A 20,000-nucleotide genomic window follows, 5' to 3' on the forward strand; every position below is an offset into this window, starting at 1 on the left:
CGTGTTCGGGGAGGGGCCAGGTATAGGCCAGCCTCACAGGATTACCTGCGACTCTAACGACAACGACCAAATCACCTGGGAACACGGCGAGAAGATCACCCGTATACTGAGGAAGGTGAGTGGGCGGAGAGGGAGTGTTGGTGAGTGGGCGGAGAGGGATTGTTGGTGAATGGGCGGAGAGGGAGTGTTGGTGAATGGGCGGAGAGGGAGTGTTGGTGAGTGGGCGGAGAGGGAGTGTTGGTGAGTGGGCGGAGAGGGAGTGTTGGTGAGTGGGCGGAGAGGTGCGGAGAGGGAGTGTTGGTGAGTGGGAAAGAGTTGCTAAGAGAAGAGAGAGGAAAGTGAAATAGAATTATTGGATGAGAGAGAGAGAGAGAGGTAAGCTGGACGGATAAAAGGGAGGAGAAGAAGGGAAGAGAAGGATAGTGCGTGAAGGGTTAAGGGTGAAGAGGGAGAGAAGGAGAGGGTAGGAGGAGGGGAAAGGAGTAAAAATCAAGAAAGAGGGAGAGGGGAGATAGGGGAGGATGATAGAGAGGCGGATAAGGTAGGAGAGAGAGAGAGAGAGAGAGAGAGAGAGAGAGAGAGAGAGAGAGTTATGGATGATTTAGAAGAGAAGAATATTGGAAAGATATAAAATGTCAAGACTTAAACGAACGAAAAATGACATGAAAGTTAAGAAGGCAATATTAGATAAGGGAGGAGGAGGAAGGGGAGGAGAAGGAAGAGTCAGAGGAAGAGTCAGAGGAAGAGGAGGAGGAGGATGAGAGAGAAGAGCGAGGGGAGGAGGAAGAGAGAGAAGTAAGAGGTATTAGAAGAGGAGGAAGATAAGAAGGAGTAAGGGGGGTGGAGAAGGAGGAAGGAGAAAAAAGTAAAAACAAAATATTAAGAGGAGGAGGAGCAGGAGGAAAAGTAGGAGGAGGAAGAGAGAGAAGTACGAGGTATTAGAGGAGGAGGAAGAAGAAGGAGGAGAAAGAAGAAGGAGGAAGAAGAAGGTATTGATGAGGAAGGTAAAGCGAGGTATGAAAATCACATGAATAAAGAGGAGGAGAAGCGGAAATAAAATTGATAAAGACAGGAATGAAAATAAGAATAAGGAAAGAGGTGATAAGGAGACGGAAGGAGAAAGGAAGGATTAGGAGAACATAAAAACAATAAAGCAAGGAAGAAGAGAAGTAATATTAGCATTAAAAATAAACCAGAATAAACAATGTTAAAACTAAATCATAAGACAGAAAATAAACTTCTCACTCATAAAAGGTCCCGTAAGTTAGTTTGGTCCCGTAATGAAGGTAGACTCTCAGGTTTAATTTAACACCATTTTTAACCTAACGTGGGTAAACTAACTGCGTAAGGTTGTTTGTAGTCTTTGTATTACATCATTACACAGTTTAAATGTAGCACCGACTGTAGGTAGTGTAAATCAACGATATTATACAGTGTGTATTTAGTGACGTTGTAGTTAGCTTACTTATACAGTCAGGCGGTGTGGATAAAGACACGTGGGGAGGCAGCCGCGGCCACTCAGGGGTGAGGTGTGGAAGGCGACTCACTCCTTCGTGACACAACCAGCGGAGGGTGACCCGGGTTCATGGCGGTGATGCGGCCCACTTAACTATCCATTAATATGTTAACGACCATTTGAAGCGGGTTAGCGGAGACATCTCGGAGGAACAGCAGGAAGGATGATCTCCTGGTCTTATTGAAGAGACCTTCTGGTGGTCTCCTCAGCTGTGTTGGAGACTCCTTGCATGTCTCCGTATCAAGGGGGGAGGGGGGTTAAGACTCGTGCTTAAATGGGTATTAATATGTTAACGAGAGTTGAGGCGGCTTAGCTGAGACGCGTCATGGTGGTCTCCAGGTCTTACTTAGGAGACCGTCGGGATCTCCTACGTCCTATGCAGCTACCATCCATTTACAGACAGGGAGGAAGATGATGATGATGATGATGATGATGATGATGATGATGATGATGATGATGATGGAGGAGAAGTTCTCAAAACATCAGGAAGTTGGTCTCCAGGACTTCCTCTCGAGGCCGCTCCTACATCTTGTGAAAGAAAGCTTACTCACCTGTGGCCAACATGAATGATAACGAGCAGAGATGGCTGACTTCAGAAGACACACCACTGCATCACCGGAGTTGTTGTAGAGGTAAACTGAAAGATCATCGAGAGTAACGTTGTGTAAGCACCAGAGAGGACCGCTGTCGGTGGCCTTACTAACGGGGAGGGGGCTGCAGGAAGCGTAACTTATCTACATCAGTGGCCCTATAAGAAGCATCACAAAATTCTGGTAGTGTTGCTAAAGGAAGCATTAACAATTTCCAGGATTGGCCCTCGAAGAAGCTTTGCTCAATGGTCCTCGAGGAAGCATCACACGTCTCTGGAGTGGTCCTGGAAGAAGTATCCCACGTCTCTGGAGTGGTCCTGGAAGAAGTATCCCACGTCTCTGGAGTGGTCCTGGAAGAAGCATTACAGATTTGTAGAAATGATCCTTGAGGGAACCTGACAGAGCTGGAAGAGGGGCCCGTGAAGGCGCATTACATATCTTCAGGAGGGAGCCCTTGAAGAAGCATTAAGGAGTATTAGAGGCTATACATGGCAGAGCACTGAAGACACGAGGCTTGAAGGCCGCGAGAGAGAGAGACCTTACTAAGTTGCGACACAACCTTTCACATACTGTACACAGACTCAGCCTCACTCAACTCATACAACAGATGAATGAAGCCGAGAGATGACATACACAAAACAACTCTAATGCGAAGGGACGGAAGCATCAAGACGTTGCAGTGAATGGTCGCTTCAAATTACTTTCTCGTGTTTCAAATTCGGATGAAAAATGAACCAATGAGAGAGACAGCGAAACAAATTGAGCAATTCAAATGAGAGTCACAATCAGCTTCCAGTTTTCAAGAGTTCAGTGGGACGTAATGAGGACATTTTTAAGGTTTTATTTCTTGGCAGATTAGAATGTGTATCGTACCCTAAGTGGAGAGGTGGAGGAGGAGTGTAAAGTGGTGTAGGAGGGGTGGAGGAAGGAAGTGGGTGGTGAAGGAGGGGTGGAGGAAGGAAGTGGGTGGTGTAGGAGGGGTGAAGGAGTGTATGGAGGAGCGAGGAAGAAATGAATGAGAGGGGATGGTGGAGGGTTGAAGGATGGTTGAGAGTGGATAGAGGAGGGAGAGATGAAGACGAAATGAAGGAGGGGTGGAAGGAAGGGGTGAAAGAGGATGAAAGAGAGGAAGAGTGAAAGTTAGGAACGAAGGAGGAGGTGAAGAATTAGGGAACTGGAAGAGTGGGACGAAGCATAATGGAAGGAATGAAAGAGTGAAAGAGGAAGGAAGGGAAGGAAGGAAGAGTGGAGGGAAGAGGATTAACAGTATAATGAGAGTTGAAGATAGAGACTCTAGTAAGGAGGAGGAGAGGGAAGAAAGGGAACAGTGGGGGTGGGGAGCTGTGAGAGGGGAGGGAGAAAGGGAAGAGGAGGGAAAGTGGAAGCCATAAGAGGGAAGGAAGAGAACGCTGTGAGAGTGAAAGAGGAGAATTCTGTGGGAAGGAAGGGAGAGGAAGCTGAGAGAAGGAGTGTGTGTGTGTGTGTGTGCGTGTGTGTGCATGATGGTTTAATCTTTGTATGGCGATGGTTTAATTTTTCGATCACAATGGTTTAACTCTCCTTCCCTCCCCTTGCACCCTGTCTCACCCTCCCTACATACTCTGTCAGGTCAGGTCAGGTCAGGTTAGGTTAGGTTAGGTTAGGTTAGATCAGGTCAGGTCAGGTCAGATCAGGTCAGGTCAGGTCAGGTTAGTAAATTCTTAATGTCCATCGAATTGGCTCTGTAAAAGAATTAACTCAAATATCATAGGTGCGTTGTTGCTGATAATAGATAAGACAAGCTACAGGTATCTTACAACATCTCCTTCATTATACCACAGCATCTCCTTCATTATACTACAGCATCTCCTTCATTATACCACAGCATCAGATCCTTCATTATACCACAATATCTCCTTCATTATACTACAGCATCTCCTTCATTATACCCCATGTACAGGTGTGTTGGACATGTACAGATGCCCATGTACAGGTGTTTGATGCCCATGTACAGGTGTGTTGGATGCCCATGTACATGTGTGTTGGATGCCCATGTACAGGTGTTTGTTGCCCATGTACAGGTGTGTTGGATGCCCATGTACAGGTGTGTTGGATGCCCATGTACAGGTGTGTTGTTGCCCATGTACAGGTGTTTGTTGCCCATGTACAGGTGTGTTGGATGCCCATGTACAGGTGTGTTGGATGTCCATGTACAGGTGTGTTTGATACCCATGTACAGGTGTGTTTGTTGCCCATGCACAGGTGTGTTTGTTGCCCATGTACAGGTGTGTTTGTTGCCCATGTACAGGTGTGTTTTGGGTGATAATTACATCCTTGGCTACGTAACAGGTTAGGTTATAAGCTTCGTTTTGGGTTAAATATTACAATTATTATATTTCGGTATTTATGATCATGGACCTACGTATAACATATTGCCATTAACCATAGTTGTTTGTTATATATATACTGTATATCATTTAGGAGGAGACTGAGTAAAAAAATTAAATGCAATACAATGAAATACAATGCAATACAACGATGCAGAACAATACAGCAGTAAAAGCAATGGTTTAATACTTAGCGACGACTGTTTTTAGAGAATGGGAAAGGTGGCGTAGATGATGGAAGAGTACAGGAGGGACAGGAGAGTGAGGAGAAGTACAGGAATAGAAGGAAGAGGAGGGGAACAAGAATAGAAGTAAGAGAGATGAGAGGGTATGAGAAGGAGGAGAAGAGGAGAAGGAAATTAGGGGTGAAGTGGAGTGGAGAGAAGAGGTATAGAAACAGGAGGGGCATAACTGTAAAGAGGAAGAGGGATAAATATGATGAGGAGGAAGAGGGGCAAGAAGATAAGGAAGTGGAAGATGAGGAGGTAGAGGGGCAAGAAGATAAGGAAGTGGATGATGAGGAGGAAGAGAGAGGAGGATGCTGCTTACAAAGATTAGAAGGAGGAGGAAGAAAGACAAGGAAATACAGAAAGGAACAGGGGTGTAGGAATATAAGGAGGAACATGGAGACAGGGAGGAAGATAAGGACAAGAAGGAGGAAGCGGGGGGGGTGAGATGAGAAGGAGGAGGAGTAGAAACAGAAAGATAAGGAGGCGAAGGAGGAGACGGATAAATAAGAGAAGGAAAAGATAGGAAGATAAAGACTAGAAGAAGAAGTAGGAAGAGGAGAAGGAGCAGTTAGATGAGGAAGAAGAGAAAGAGCATAAGGAATGAATGAGTGGAGAGAGGATGGATGTGTTGAGGTTCTGGCAGGGGTGGGGAGGGAGGGGTCTTAGGAGGGAGGAGGTGAGGGGTCTTAGGAGGGAGGAGGTGAGGGTCTTAGGAGGGACGGTGAGGAGAGCGTCGTCGTGTCTGGGGTCAATATATACCCGCTAATTACTCTGCCTAACATTCCTGGTCTTGTAATGAGAGCTCTCCTCGCTTCTGATTATGTTAGGCCAACTCTCTTTTATAATTAGCATCAAAAGGACGCCAGTTTGCGGGGTTAATTGCGAGGCTGCGAGTTGTACGATTAATCAACGGAGGAGGAAGAGGTAAGGAGGTGGGTGGGGAGGAGGAGGGAGAGGCAAGGGGCGGGAGGAGGAAGAGGCAGCTCGGTTATTACAATGTCATACTCAGATCTTCCCTCCCAGACTTGTGGCAGGTCTTGCTGGCTGCGACACATAATTTTCTCTGTCTCTCAACACTGATTTTCTCTACTGTAATTTACTTGTGTGTGGTAATAAACGTCCCCAGCGTGGGTTGTTAATTGACTATCTGATACCGGAATGTTACCTTGGATTCCCTACACCGTCTCGCTGATGAGGTCAGAGTTCACGACAAGAGACAACAGTTGATTGCTTCCTTTCATGACCTGCTCTGAGCCAGTCATAGCCACAGTTGATACACAAACCCCGAGTTAGAGGAGAGTTTGCATAGTTATCCCGTGGCAGTGAGTGCCTTTGTCAGATTATGGATATTGTGTGGGGCAGCGTTAAACACAAGCATAAAGGGGAAGCCTTGTTATAGAGACGGTGAGGAGACTGGTATTGTGATTCACGTAATGTACTGACATACTTACGATGCCTTTTTAATGGTTTGTCTTCTGTGATACACATACACATTTTGGAGAGAGAGAGAGAGAGAGAGAGAGAGAGAGAGAGCAGCAGGAGAAAAGAAGATACAAGTTGGGGCAAGTGAAGGGAGTAGAGTCAGACCGCGTTGGGTGTGGGTGACGGGTTTAGTGCTATACACGCCAGGGGCCAATGAAAGTAACTACATTATAAACCGGAGGACGAAGGGTAATGGGGAGATGATCACAAGAATATAGAGAGAACAGAATCTATAGTGAAACATTTAAGTGTCAGTCATAGTGTCGATCATATTGAAACAGTGGGTGTCGATCATATTGAAGCAGTGTGTGTGTCGATCATATTGAAACAGTGGGTGTCGATCATATTGAAACAGTGGGTGTCGATCATATTGAAACTGTGTTTGTCGATCATATTGAAACAGTGGGTGTCGATCATATTGAAACAGTGTGTCGATCATATTGAACCAGTGAGTGTCGATCATATTGAAACAGTGTCGATCATATTGAAAGAGTGGGTGTCGATCATATTAAAACTGGGTGTCGATCATATTGAAACAGTGGGTGTGATCATATTGAACAGTGGGTGTCGATCATATTGAAACAGTGTGTGTCGATCATATTGAAACAGTGGTGTCCGATCATATTGAAACAGTGGGTGTCGATCATATTGAAACAGTGGGTGTCGATCATATTGAAACAGTGATCGATCATATTGAAACAGTATGTGTCGATCACATTGAAACAGTGAGTGTCGATCATATTGAAACTGTGTGTCGGTCATATTGAAACAGTGAGTGTCGATCATATTGAAACAGTGAGTGTCGATCATATTGAAAAGTGTGTGTCGATCATATTGAAACAGTGAGTGTCGATCATATTGAAACAGTGTCGAACATATTGAAACAGTGGGTGTCGATCATATTGAAACAGTGGGTGTCGATCCTGAAACAGTGGGTGTCGATCATATTGGAAACAGTGTGTGTCGATCATATTGAAACAGTGAGTGTCGATCATATTGAAACAGTGTCGATCATATTGAAACAGTGTCGATCATATTGAAACAGTGAGTGTCGATCATATTGAAACAGTGAGTGTCGATCATATTGAAACAGTGTCGATCATATTGAAACTGTGTTTGTCGATCATATTGAAACAGTGGGTGTCGATCATATTGAAACAGTGTGTCGATCATATTGAAACAGTGTCGATCATATTGAAACAGTGTGTCGATCATATTGAAACAGTGTCGATCATATTGAAACAGTGTGTGTCGATCATAATGAAACAGTGTGTCGATCATATTGAAACAGTGAGTGTCGATCATATTGAAACAGTGTCGATCATATTGAAACAGTGGGTGTCGATCATATTGAAACAGTGTCGATCATATTGAAACAGTGGGTGTCGATCATATTGAAACAGTGTCGATCATATTGAAACAGTGTGTCGATCATATTGAAACAGTGTGTGTCGATCATATTGAAACAGTGTTGGTCGACGATATTGAAACAGTGTCGACCATACTGTAGGAGGTATTGATTACATGTTCTTTTTTCCCTTTATTCACGTTATTGTAAAGACAAGCATTATACATAATTGTTTACTCTTGTTAATGTAAAGAAAAGTCTTCATTACCTTATTGGTTTTAATTAACTGAAAGTATAAAACAATTTTTTTTGTATCTCGTCAGTCAAAAAATTACCTGAGACCTGTTTTTGTTTTTCCTCTTCTGGGTAAAAACAAAAACAAAAAAACACCTTTATTTTTACTCCCCTGAAGGTATAAAAATAAATCACCTGTTTTTATTTTTACACACCTGAGGGTCAACAATCAGTGAGGGTCAGGGATCAGTATGGCTCTTTCCCTCGACCTCTCCAGGACTGTGAGGTGAAAAACATGAACCATTACAGAACTTTGGTATGGGAGGGAAACTTCTCTGATTGTCCGCTTAATATTCATAGTGGGAACTGCCAACTTCCTGACCCTCTCTGTCCCTGTCCCACCCCGCCTCCGTCCTACCCCGCCTCCTCCTCCTACTATCCTCCTCCTACTCTTCCTACTATCCTCCTCCTCCTACTATCCTCCTCCTCCTACTATCCTCCCCCTCTTCCTCGTTGCTGCTCTCTCTTTCGGGAGTCGTTTTGCATTCCTGTAATCCCGTCTTCCTTTTTAACTTTATTTTTCTTCCTTAAACACACACACACACACAACACACACACACACACACACACACACACACACACACACACACACACACACACACACACACACACACACACACACACACACACACACACACACTTCAAGTTCTTAATAAAAAAAATCACTACAAAAGGCACAACACCACACAAACTTATTATCTAAGGAACTACAGCAAGTCTCCCTCCCCCCCTCCCTCCCATCCCACCTCTCCCTCTCCCACCTCTCCTCCCTCTCTCCCTCTCTCTCTCCTCTCTCCCACCCCACCCTCTCCACCCCACCCCTCACCCCTTTGGAAGTATCGATAAGGTGACGTCAGGAATCGTACTACGTCGTGAAGGTGTTATCTGGGGAAAATGACTCTTCCTTACGGCAGGTAGAGAGAGAGAGAGAGAGAGAGAGAGAGAGAGAGAGATTCTATCACAGACGAAGTGTGAAGAGGAAAGTGAGAAAGGGGGGAGAAGTATTGGTTGAAAAAGGAAAGGTTGGGTAGAAAAAGAATATGTTGGAACAGACGGATGTGTGAAGAGGGAAAGGAGGGGGATGGAGAGGAGAGGTAGTGAATGGATAGTTGGTTTAGAAAAAGGAGAGTGAGAGAGAAGGGGTAGGTAAAAGGTTGCTACTGGAATCACCACGGTGTTGGGAAGGGAATAAAAATATAGTACTAAAGTGTTGGATGAAGAGGCGGTGTCGACGAGGGAGGAGGGAGCTGGCAAGACGTATGAAAGACAGATAAGGATGGACATAAGAGAAGCTAATAAATCATGTAAGCTATGTTACCTATGACACAAAACTCACTCGGTAGGAGAGTGGAAAGTGAATCCCTTTGGACAGTACAACATTACGTGTGTGTTTCTTTATGTAAACTTGACTCGAGTTCGTCAATGTAAAAAACAGACTTCAGTTCACCTCTAACCTATCCTTAAGGAGGACTAGAGGCCTGCGTAAGGGTGCTTTTCTGAAGAAAGTAAATAGTCGAGCTCCTGTAGATCTCCTGCACTTGTAAGACTCTGTACTGTACTTGCTGCCGGGACAAAGATCTTCGTCGACTACTGAAAACCCGCATTATGAAGGACCGCACATTTAAAAGGCTCAGAACAGCAGTGTTGTTGGTGGGATGTTATAACTCTCTCTGTAGTGTGAGTCCGGCATCTGTAGGACCCAGCATCTGTAGGACCCAGCATCTGTAGGACTCCGTATCGGTAGGACCCAACATCTGTAGAACTGAGCGTACAAAGTTTGGGTAGATGAGCGATCAGTGTTTGTGTAGAGCAGCGTTCAGTGTTTGTGTAGAGCAGCGTTCAGTGTTTGTGTAGAGCAGCGTTCAGTGTTTGTGTAGAGCAGCGTTCAGTGTTTGTGTAGAGCAGCGTTCAGTGCTTGTGTAGAGCAGCGTTCAATGTTTATGTAGGGCAGCGATCAATGTTTGTGTAGAGCAGCGTTCAATATTAGTGTAGAGCAGCGTTCAATGTTTATGTAGAGCAGCGTTCAATGTTTATGTAGAGCAGCGTTCAATGTTAGAGTAGAGCAGCGTTCAATATTTATGTAGAGCGGCGTTCAGTGTTTGTGTAGAGCAGCGTTCAATGTTTATGTAGAGCAGCGTTCAAGGAATCCAACTTGCACAGGCCAAGACGTGCATCACAGAAGCCAACGCTCTTAGAATTCAGTATTTGTAAGCCGCCACTTTTATTACGGCCCAGTATTTATGACCCTCAGTATTTTGTAGTCCCAAGAATTTTTCAAACTCGGGCGTCTTCAGAAACTACAATGTACAGCGTTGACTTATATTTTATTATGGTGGGGAAATTCTCTGCTCTTACTAAATGTCGGGAATGTGAACGAGAAAAAAAAACCTCGTATCCCTATAACTGTCAGCCATCAGAGGCAAGTTGGTCTGTCGTAAAGGAAGTCTGAAATAATAACACGTGGACGGTTAGCAGGAGCCAGGCGAGAACCAGCAGGAGCCAGGCGAGGACCAGCAGGAACTAGGCGAAGACCAGCAGGAGCCAGGCGAAGACCAGCAGGAGCCAGGCGGAGACCAGCAGGAGCCAGGCGAAGTCTGGCAGAGCCAGGCGAGGACCAGCAGAGCCAGGTGAAGACCAGCAGGAGCCAGGCGAAGACCAGCAGGAGCCAGGCGAGGACCAGCAGGAACCAGTGAGACCAGCAGGAGCCAGGCGAAGACCAGCAGGAGCCAGGCAGAAGACCAGCAGGAGCCAGGCGAAGACCAGCAGGAGCCAGGCGAAGACCAGCAGGAGCCAGGCGAAGACCAGCAGGAGCCAAGCGAGGACCAGCAGGAGCCAGGCGAGGACCAGCAGCAGGAGCCAGGCGAGGACCAGCAGCAGGAGCCAGGCGAGGACCAGCAGGAGTCAGGCGAGGACCAGCATGAGCAGCAGGAGCCAGGCGAGGACCGGTAGGACCCAGAACCCTACTGACGAGACTCACACTCCGCTGAGGAAGTTTGAAAGCTTCCTTCAGGTTCTTGGCTCATATATACACCGGCCATATAACATACAACCCTATTCAGTGTTTCCTCGAACCTTCATAATGGCCGGCTTATACCATCACCAGGGACTCTAATATTCCTAACGCGTCACAATATATGAGTATGAAGGCTGCTGCAGCTATTTCGGAGTTTTTAAAATATATTTCGACGAGTCCAACTTGGAATTCTGACAAAAATAGTAACGCTTCACGGAGCCACAATTCCCCTCGAGGCTTAACATGCAAGCTGTGTTTTCTTTCCTTCCTTCTTGTTTGTTTTCAGGTTACGGGAAGTGGCCGGGTGTCAGACAGCGGACTCTACTAATATTAACCTATATTTCCTTTACATAAATTTAACCACCACGTATCTGTAACAAGATCGTTTTTGAATCCTTATTGACGATCATTGAAACTTGAAGAAAATATTATCCCTTTTTTACCCCATGAATATTTCCCCTCAAGGCAACCCAAAACATTATTACTAGTTATTAATTATTATATTCCTCTCACTACACAACGGGGCAATGTTCCTGAGTAAATATTTGAGCCATAAGCAGGTTCCATATTCACTGTTGAGTTTTGTGGGATCTCCGGGTCTCACGGGAGCCACCCAGCCACGGGAGTGACTTGTTGGGGTGAGGGAAGCTCCACTTGATCTTGGCTGTTGCATGTGTAGTGATGGTGAGCTAGGGTTCTGAACGTGTGTGTTGCTGTTGAACTAAATACTGCTGCACATGTGTTATACGTCTTGATTTGACTGCTGCACATGTGTTATACGTCTTGATTTGACTGCTGCACATGTGTTATACGTCTTGATCTGACTGCTGCACATGTGTTATACGCCTTGATCTGACTGCTGCACATGTGGTATACCCTTTCCTCTGACTGCTGCACATGTGGCATACCCTTTACTCTGACTGCTACACTGGAAATGAAAGAGAGAGAAAGAGGACACGGAAGAAATTGAAGAATACAGACACAGAAGGGAATAAAGAATAGTAAAAGAGAGACAAAAAAAGAGAAGTAGAGAAAGAATGGAGTGAAAACAAAATAAGAGAGAAAGAAAAAAATAACCGAAAAAATACAAAGAGGTGAATGAAAAAATAGAGGAGAGGAATAGGGAAATTTAAAGAGAGAGAGAGAGAGAGAGAGAGAGAGAGAGAGAGAGAGAGAGAGAGTCATTTCCTGTTCACCACTACCAACATCACTACCACCACCACAACTCGGGGTTATAGACAGAGAAAATAACTATTGTTTTGTAAAGTTGCCTCAGTGAACCAGCTGGATTTGGTCTCTCCCATGACAACAATACTCATGACTCTTGTGTTTGTTAATGAATGTGTGTGTGTGTGTGTGTGTGTGTGTGTGTGTGTGTGTGTGTGTGTGTGTGTGTGTGTGTGTGTGTGTGTGTGTGTGTGTGTGTGTGTGTGTGTCCTGCTGTCATTAACATTCCAACTAACCTAACCTAACCTAACCTAACCTATCCTATCCTATCCTATCCCTATCCCTAACTTTTCCTCCTTCAGGTAAACAGGAGACATCACACATAACCCCTCACCACCACCCCCCTCCCCTCCCTGTTGATTGCGTGGACTGAGTCGTCTCCCCTGTTGATTGCGTGGACTGAGTCGTAAAATAATTCTCACTGGACTGGTTGTGTTGAGTCGCTGGCTTGTGTTTTGGTTCTTCACCATGATAAAAAAATAAACAAAACTGATAGGTAAATAAAACGATAAAAGGGTGTGATTACGAGTGTATGACACCCATCTGCGGCCTCTTTACCAAGTGATCCCTGGAATCCACCAAAAGTTGAGGATTATGCAAATGTCCAGCGTGTTGGGGGCCAGTTGCCTCTCACACATCATCAAGACTGCCACTTGATGCCTCGGCTGTATATAAATGAAATGAAATGTGTGCCAAAGTTTGCAGAAACATTATTCCGTAAGGTTTATCGTATCTCTTGTCTTCATTACCACGTTATGGCCAACAAATTTTATGAGAGTAATAAAAATTTTGACTCAAGTTTACAGAAAGATGAGTAATATAACGGCTATTGCCTTTATTACCGCCACAAGATGGAGGGAATGTCTGTGATAAAGGCTAGCCACTGATGTAATGATAAAAGCTTAACATGTTGGAGTGATGATGTTGTACACGTCATAACAGCTGTCAACAAGATGACGCAACGACTCTTGTTATGCGTTTCTGTCCTTCAACAACTAAGGTTCTTCAGCACGTTGACTATTTCACTTCATTTCCTTAAACAACAAATACTGAAGAAATTAACCGAAGTATTACCACGATTATGCAACACACAAGAGGTGGCGGTGTTGTGGCAGGAGGACAGTGCCACCATTACCACCACCTGTAGTGCTGTGAGGCCGCCACCACCACCGGCGCCACCAATACCCCCACCAACAACGCCACCAACACCACCGCCGCCACCAACACCCCCACCAACACCCCCACCAACACTACCGTCGCCACCAACACCTTGCCCAAGTACTGAGGGAGGACCACAACCTCGGCCTTCATATTTAAGGTGGTCCCCCGGGTCGTGATGGAGGACTCCTTGTGGTCCTCAACGAGGGACACTCTCTCAGGACTGTGGTGTAAGAGAAGCATTTCACCTCGTGTTAACGTTTCAGTTTTCTTGTCATCCAGAAAATGTTTGTGTTGGTGGGATTTTGAGGATATTTTACCGAGAAACAAACTTGGTTTTATTTTCTCCATGTTGTTGTGTCGTAGTTAATTATGTATCTCAGGTGAGGTTTACCTGGACCCAGAGGTAAGGATCTGTGCAGGTATAAACTCTAAACTGTGATGAATTCCAGAGCAGAATTTTTGTAAGGAATTTAAGACGTTTTTGTTTTAGGCTTTACCACAATGTGACGTAAATCCTGCACTCGTCTCCTCTCCCAGGGGTCGCTGGTTCGATTCCTAGATACCCTCAATCCCCCCAGCTGTAAATGAGTACCTGGCATTACAGTTGGGGAAGTGAATGTGGTCGAGTACAGTACCGGTAACTCTACCTCCTGGTGTACCGAAGGCTTAGAATACATAAAATGTTATACCCACACTGTACCCACCTCTACTTCCATCACTGTACCGAGTATGTTTACCTTGTTAATTTAACTGGCAAGGTGTTCCATATTGATAGGAAGGTGGAGGTGGGGGGAGAGTGAAGGTGAGGGGGGGTGGGGGGGTGGGGGTCAGGGGGTGGGGGGTTGGGGGTGGGGGTGGGCCAGACTAATCAAGACTTCGATGATTTAAGAATATTTTCTGTGAAAGTTTTAATTATAACTTGAGTCATAATTCTGCATAAGATCTCTGAAAAAAAAAAATAGCTTGAGGATTTTTCTGACGATTCATTATAAATATCTCAAAGTAATCAGGTGAGGAAAGATTATGAGAGATATATAGTATATTATATACCTCTGCATTATTTCCTCTTCTAAACTCCCTTTTAGATATTTCTCAAAGTAAACTATATGAAGAAATAAATCGCTAGAGATAGATGAGATATATAGTTTCTGTATATTTCTTTTCCCGAGCAGGTAGTTGGCATTTAGTCCCCAAAATTCCTACATTTAAAGAGAATAAATCCTCAATTAAATTCTCTGGATTATTATCACCTGGAATTTAGTTGTAATCTAAGGAAATTCTGGTCATTGATCTGCTTTTTACCTTTATACTTCTCTTTCAGGTGTGACTAATTAGCATTTCTACTGTCAATTTGTTTGGTGATTCGGGTGTTGCAGATGTTAATGAAGTGTTTACCTGTGTTGCAGATGTTAATGAAGTGTTTACCTGTGTTGCAGATGTTAATGAAGTGTTTACCTGTGTTGTAGATGTTAATGAAGTGTTTACCTGTGTTGTAGATGTTAATGAAGTGTTTACCTGTGTTGCAGATGTTAATGAAGTGTTTACCTGTGTTGTAGATGTTAATGAAGTGTTTACCTGTGTTGCAGATGTTAATGAAGTGTTTACCTGTGTTGTAGATGTTAATGAAGTGTTTACCTGTGTTGCAGATGTTAATGAAGTGTTTACCTGTGTTGCAGATGTTAATGAAGTGTTTACCTGTGTTGTAGATGTTAATGAAGTGTTTACCTGTGTTGCAGATGTTAATGAAGTGTTTACCTGTGTTGCAGATGTTAATGAAGTGTTTACCTGTGTTGCAGATGTTAATAAGTGTTATACCTGCGTTGCAAATGTTGAATAGGTGTTATTCGTGTATTGCAGGTGGAGGTGGAGGGGCTGACAGGTAACATCAGCTTCACGGACGAGGGGAAGAGGAAGGACTACTCACTCGATGTAGTGGAGATGACCTTCAACAGCGAAACGGTCAAGGTAGGTGTAATTGGCATGTCAAACTTGAATAAACAGATCAAGAGGAATTAGAGACACAGGTCAAAGAAACAGGGTAGGTCAAGGTAGGTCAAAGTAATGTATTGCTCTTCGTTAAGGTAAACACACTGGCGCTATGTAGTTTGTTGATCAGGATAATGAAGACTTTTACGCATTTTCCTGGAACTTTTTTTTCAACATAGACAAAATATTTACGCATTTTCATTTATCTTATATTTTTTCCTAGAATCGAAACGTACGCATTTTCCTGAATGACGTGTATATTGAACGGGAGATTAGACTTCATACGCATTTTTTCCTGCCATATGTATCGTGACTCGAAAGATAAAGAAGACAAAACTTACGCATTTTCCTGCAGATGAACTAGGAAGTGAAACCTTATACGCATTTTCCTGTTTTATATTTATTCATCAGGAATAGGACAACTGGTAAGCATTTTTCCGTGTTATGTATACGCATTGACTGCAAACATGACACATTGATAAGCATTTTCCTGTTATATATGCGTATTAACCGCAAATATGATACCTGATACGCATTTCCCCTTCATATTCTTCTTATTCCAAGTCATGTTTATTTAGGGAAAATATTAATGTTATGTAATTATTGTATTGTGTTATGTTGTGATGACGCGCACGATTTAACTGGGGGTCTGTGTTTGTTTTGTGTTTGTGTTTAAGATAATTAGTTCCCTTTGTGTTTGTTTGTATGTTTATTTGTTTTTGCTCACGTAGGATATTTGTCTTGCTTTGTTTATTGTTTTTGTTTGTTTTGCTTTAAGTTTTTTTTTATTTATTTTATTTGTTTGCAAGTGTAAGGTATTTGTTTTGTGTTGTATATGTTTTTGTTCTATTAAAGGGAAGACTTAACCAAACATATAGTTTAGGATGTTTGTATAAGTAACTCAGTAATAAACACAACTGGATCAATCCTTAACTCCCTCGCTTCTTTGTTTTCCTCGATCGTCAGCTGTTTTTTTTATAGAGAGTGGAGGGAGGAGGAGGAGGGAGGGGAGGGGGGATGAGAAAGAGTGGTTTCCTCGTTACCACAGTCTTGACAACAACAGGACTGACACACACACACACTACAGGGGTTCAGTGAGCATTTCTACAGCATACATAATGATTCAATAATGACTAACATACCTATAAGAGGGACTAGAGGTTGAGAGTGCATCTGTACATTATATTAAAAGTAGTAATTATTTAAGTATGTTAAGTTTGTTATACAGTAAATAGTTCCTTAAACTGCACTTATGTGACCCCAAAAAAATGTAAATAAAACCCAAAAAGTAAATAAAATCGAACTACATTCATACTTTAGTGTTGATAAGTGACAGGAAATTTACGGTGGAGTTATAAATAGAAAAGTTAATTCCTGTACCTGTATTATTGTTGAGTTAATTGAGTGTTGTGGTGAAGCAGCTTTACGATACATCATTCTCATTAAACACTTCATTTTGTAAACATTGGTAACGTTTTATATAATGGGTATTTATGATGGACATAATATGACCTCTAACAGGGTCTTCACAATGCCAGGGATGTTATTACCTCAATCAGTCAGTCAGTCAGTCAGTCAGTCAGTCAGTCAGTCAGTCAGTCAACCTCTTTACTTAAACAGGTATATTAGGTGAAAAGTATAAGTGAACATAGAAATCACTTAAAAAAAAGAACATTATTATTTACCTTTGAATTTAATTATACCTTTATATTTAATCTTATTTTTTATAGTTGAAAATTTGAAATATATTGTTTTAAATATTTATCACATTAAAGTAATAATTTATATAACTTTTATCAATATCTTTCTCTTACCTCACTGTTATCTCTTATCAGTAAGCGGCGTCTCTTGTTATCTTGTGTTGTGTTTCAGTGATGGTAACTTGGTGTGTGTGTGTGTGTGTGTGTGTGTGTGTGTGTGTGTGTGTGTGTGTGTGTGTGTGTGTGTGTGTGTGTGTGTGTGTGTGTGTGTGTGTGTGTGTGTGTGTGTGTGTTGTGTGTGTGTGTGTGTGTGTGTGTGTGTGTGTGTGTGTGTGTGTGTGTCTGTAAGGTTCTCTGTGTGTTATAGTACCTGTGTTTTATGTGGGAACGGAGGAAATTTATTTGTGTTTTTTTTTTATTATTGTTATTGTTGCTTTTCTTTGTATTTGTAATTATTGTTGTTGTTTTTTTTGTATGTTTTTGTTGCTGCTGTTTTATTATTATTATTATTATTATTATTATTATTATTATTATTATTATTATTATTATTATTATTATTATTATTATTATTATTATTATTATTAACTTTGTTGTGCGTGTTTATGTTCATACGAGAAATGTGATTAACGAGAAGAAAGATTCATGATTCGAGAAAAAGGTTAATAAATACGTGAAAAAATGAGTAGATACGTGAACATGTGAGTAAATTCGACAAAACTATGAGTAAATACGTGAAAACATGAGTAAATACGAGTGAGGAGGGTACAGGCGGGCCAGTTCTCTCCCTCCAAGCGTTCCTTCCCCCAAAAATATCCCCAAACTCCTACGAATTTTTAAGGTTTTAGTTCTGAAAAGCGTAACTACAATTTTTCATTTCATATCCTAAAGTTTTCCTATTTGACTAAATTACTTTGTGTGTGTGTGTGTGTGTGTGTGTGTGTGTGTGTGTAAATTGTCCCACACACACACACACACACACACACACGAGCCAGTAAGTAATGGTAATCGCTTGTAATGTAGGTCAGCCTTCACACCCAAGGAAATAATTCATTCCTAACACTCGACCCTGAAGTAATTACTCGACTCTTAATAGTGTTCAGTTACTCGACCTTTTGGGTTATACTCGACCCCATGTTAATATTTCAATACTTATGCCCGGACTGTTGACTTATGCCCGGACTGTTGTCTTATGCCCGACTGTTGACTTATGCCCGGACTGTTGACTTATGCCCGCACTGTTGATTGTAATTAATCATCAGTAATATTCGATTTTGATAATATTCACTACTGCGGATCGATTCTTGTTAATACTCGACTATCAGTAATGTTCGACCTTTGGTAATACTCAACTTCTGGTAATATTTCATCCTCTGTTGGTTAACTCTTGAAATACTTGTCATATGGTAATACTTCACATCTAAGACTCACTTACGGGTAATACAGCTAAGACTCACCCACTGGTAATACTCACAGCTAAGACTCAATCCCTTGTAATACTTCACAGCTAAATCTCTACTTTCTGGTAATACTTCAAGGCTAAGACTCAACTCCAAGTAATACATCGCCGGTGAGACTCGACCTCGAGATAATACCCCGAAGCACGACCTGGCACTCGGCCAAGTAGGAGGCGACTCAGTTGATCAAGACAGAGACAAGGTCATTCACTCACCTCATGATGACGTGTAGAAATCTCGGAATAATAATGATAATAATAATGATAATTTTTTTCACCGCTGACGAGATTTTTCTTTATTGGTGATGGTTTTAGACAAGTAAATGTGGATGATTTGGACAGGGAAATAGACACGTAAATGCGGATGATATTGACGGATTTTAGACAGGTAAAAGTGGATATTGACAAGAATTTTAAACAGGTCGACATAGATGACATTGAGAGGGATTTTAGACAGGTATAAACGGCTATGATTGACAGATAAACAAGTCTGTTGGCCCCTCCCTGGCCCTCAAACACTCAGGGGACACTCTGTGGTCGTCACCCATACACTCAAGAGGCCGCCACTCATGCATGGTGGTCACTGGTCTCATTTCATCGCTGGACGTGACAGATCCTAACTCACAAACATTATGACCAGATCCTGACTCACAAACATTATGACCAGATCCTGACTCACAAACATTATGACCAGATCCTGACTCACAAACATTATGACCAGATCCTGACTCACAAACATTATGACCAGATCCTGACTCACAGACATTATGACCAGATCCTGACTCACAAATATTATGACCAGATCCTGACTCATAAAGATTCTGTGAGTTAATTTTTCATCCCCTGACATATGCTGAATCTTACGTCTTCACTTAACGAGATAAATATTTAACTTACGATCTTTTATGAGTCTTGCTTTTGGCTCCCCGGATTTTCATACGCTATTAGGTTGAATTTAATACTTTTTAACGGTTAATATACAGAGTCCTCTACCTGCCTCATAATGTCTTCCAAGTGATACTGAGATTCTACCTTTAACTCTGTATTACCAGAGAGAGAGAGAGAGAGAGAGAGAGAGAGAGTATTTAACCTACGAGGCTGTGAGGTTATTGGGGTCAATTAACATACAACTCTAACTTAATGGCGTCTAAATGATGCTAAGACTACACCTTAACTACAGTAGACTACAGTAGGTGATGGGATATACTGTATACTTAACCTTTGCCATGAGAGAGATAATTAACTTAGATATATGGAAGGATTTGAGACAGACGTATGAGAAATAGTGAGAAACATTAAAAGACAGTGAGAGACTAACAAATAAGCAGTGAGAGAGACTGTAACAAGTAACCAGGGCTTTAGAGAGAGACTTTACCGTGAGAGAGGTTGAGAGAGACCCGCAGACCTCGCAGTTTTACGAGCACAGGACCAGGAGAGATGTTGACCCGGCGGATGTGTCTCGTTTTATGGTCGATTAGTCTCTTACCGGATGATTTAAGTGGACTTGTGCAGCCCTAAGGTGGACGTATGACTGTGATGCTGACTCATGGTCTCTCTCTCTCTCTCGCTCTCTCTCGATTTTCTCTTCTTTATCTCCTCTCTTTTCTCCCTTCTCCCTCTCGTCAAAATAGTAC

The 20,000-nt window shown here is 42.7% G+C and overlaps 1 protein-coding gene across 1 annotated transcript in view; it reads left to right on the forward strand.

The window, feature by feature from the left end:
* The window catches only part of LOC121859460 (glutamate receptor 1-like), a gene marked incomplete at its 3' end in the record, with an annotated part of 289,141 nt that overhangs the window by 97,913 nt on the left and 171,228 nt on the right, over positions 1-20,000 (forward strand). Inside the window, exons 5-6 of the mRNA XM_042356285.1 lie at positions 1-115; positions 15,085-15,192. The exon at positions 1-115 is cut by the window's left edge and continues 74 nt beyond it. Of these exons, the coding sequence (XP_042212219.1) occupies positions 1-115; positions 15,085-15,192 (223 nt within the window). The remainder of the gene's footprint in view (positions 116-15,084; positions 15,193-20,000) is intronic.

Source organism: Homarus americanus, unplaced genomic scaffold (genome assembly GCF_018991925.1).
Source record: "Homarus americanus isolate GMGI-L3 unplaced genomic scaffold, GMGI_Hamer_2.0 scaffold55256, whole genome shotgun sequence".
Lineage (NCBI taxonomy): Eukaryota > Metazoa > Arthropoda > Malacostraca > Decapoda > Nephropidae > Homarus > Homarus americanus.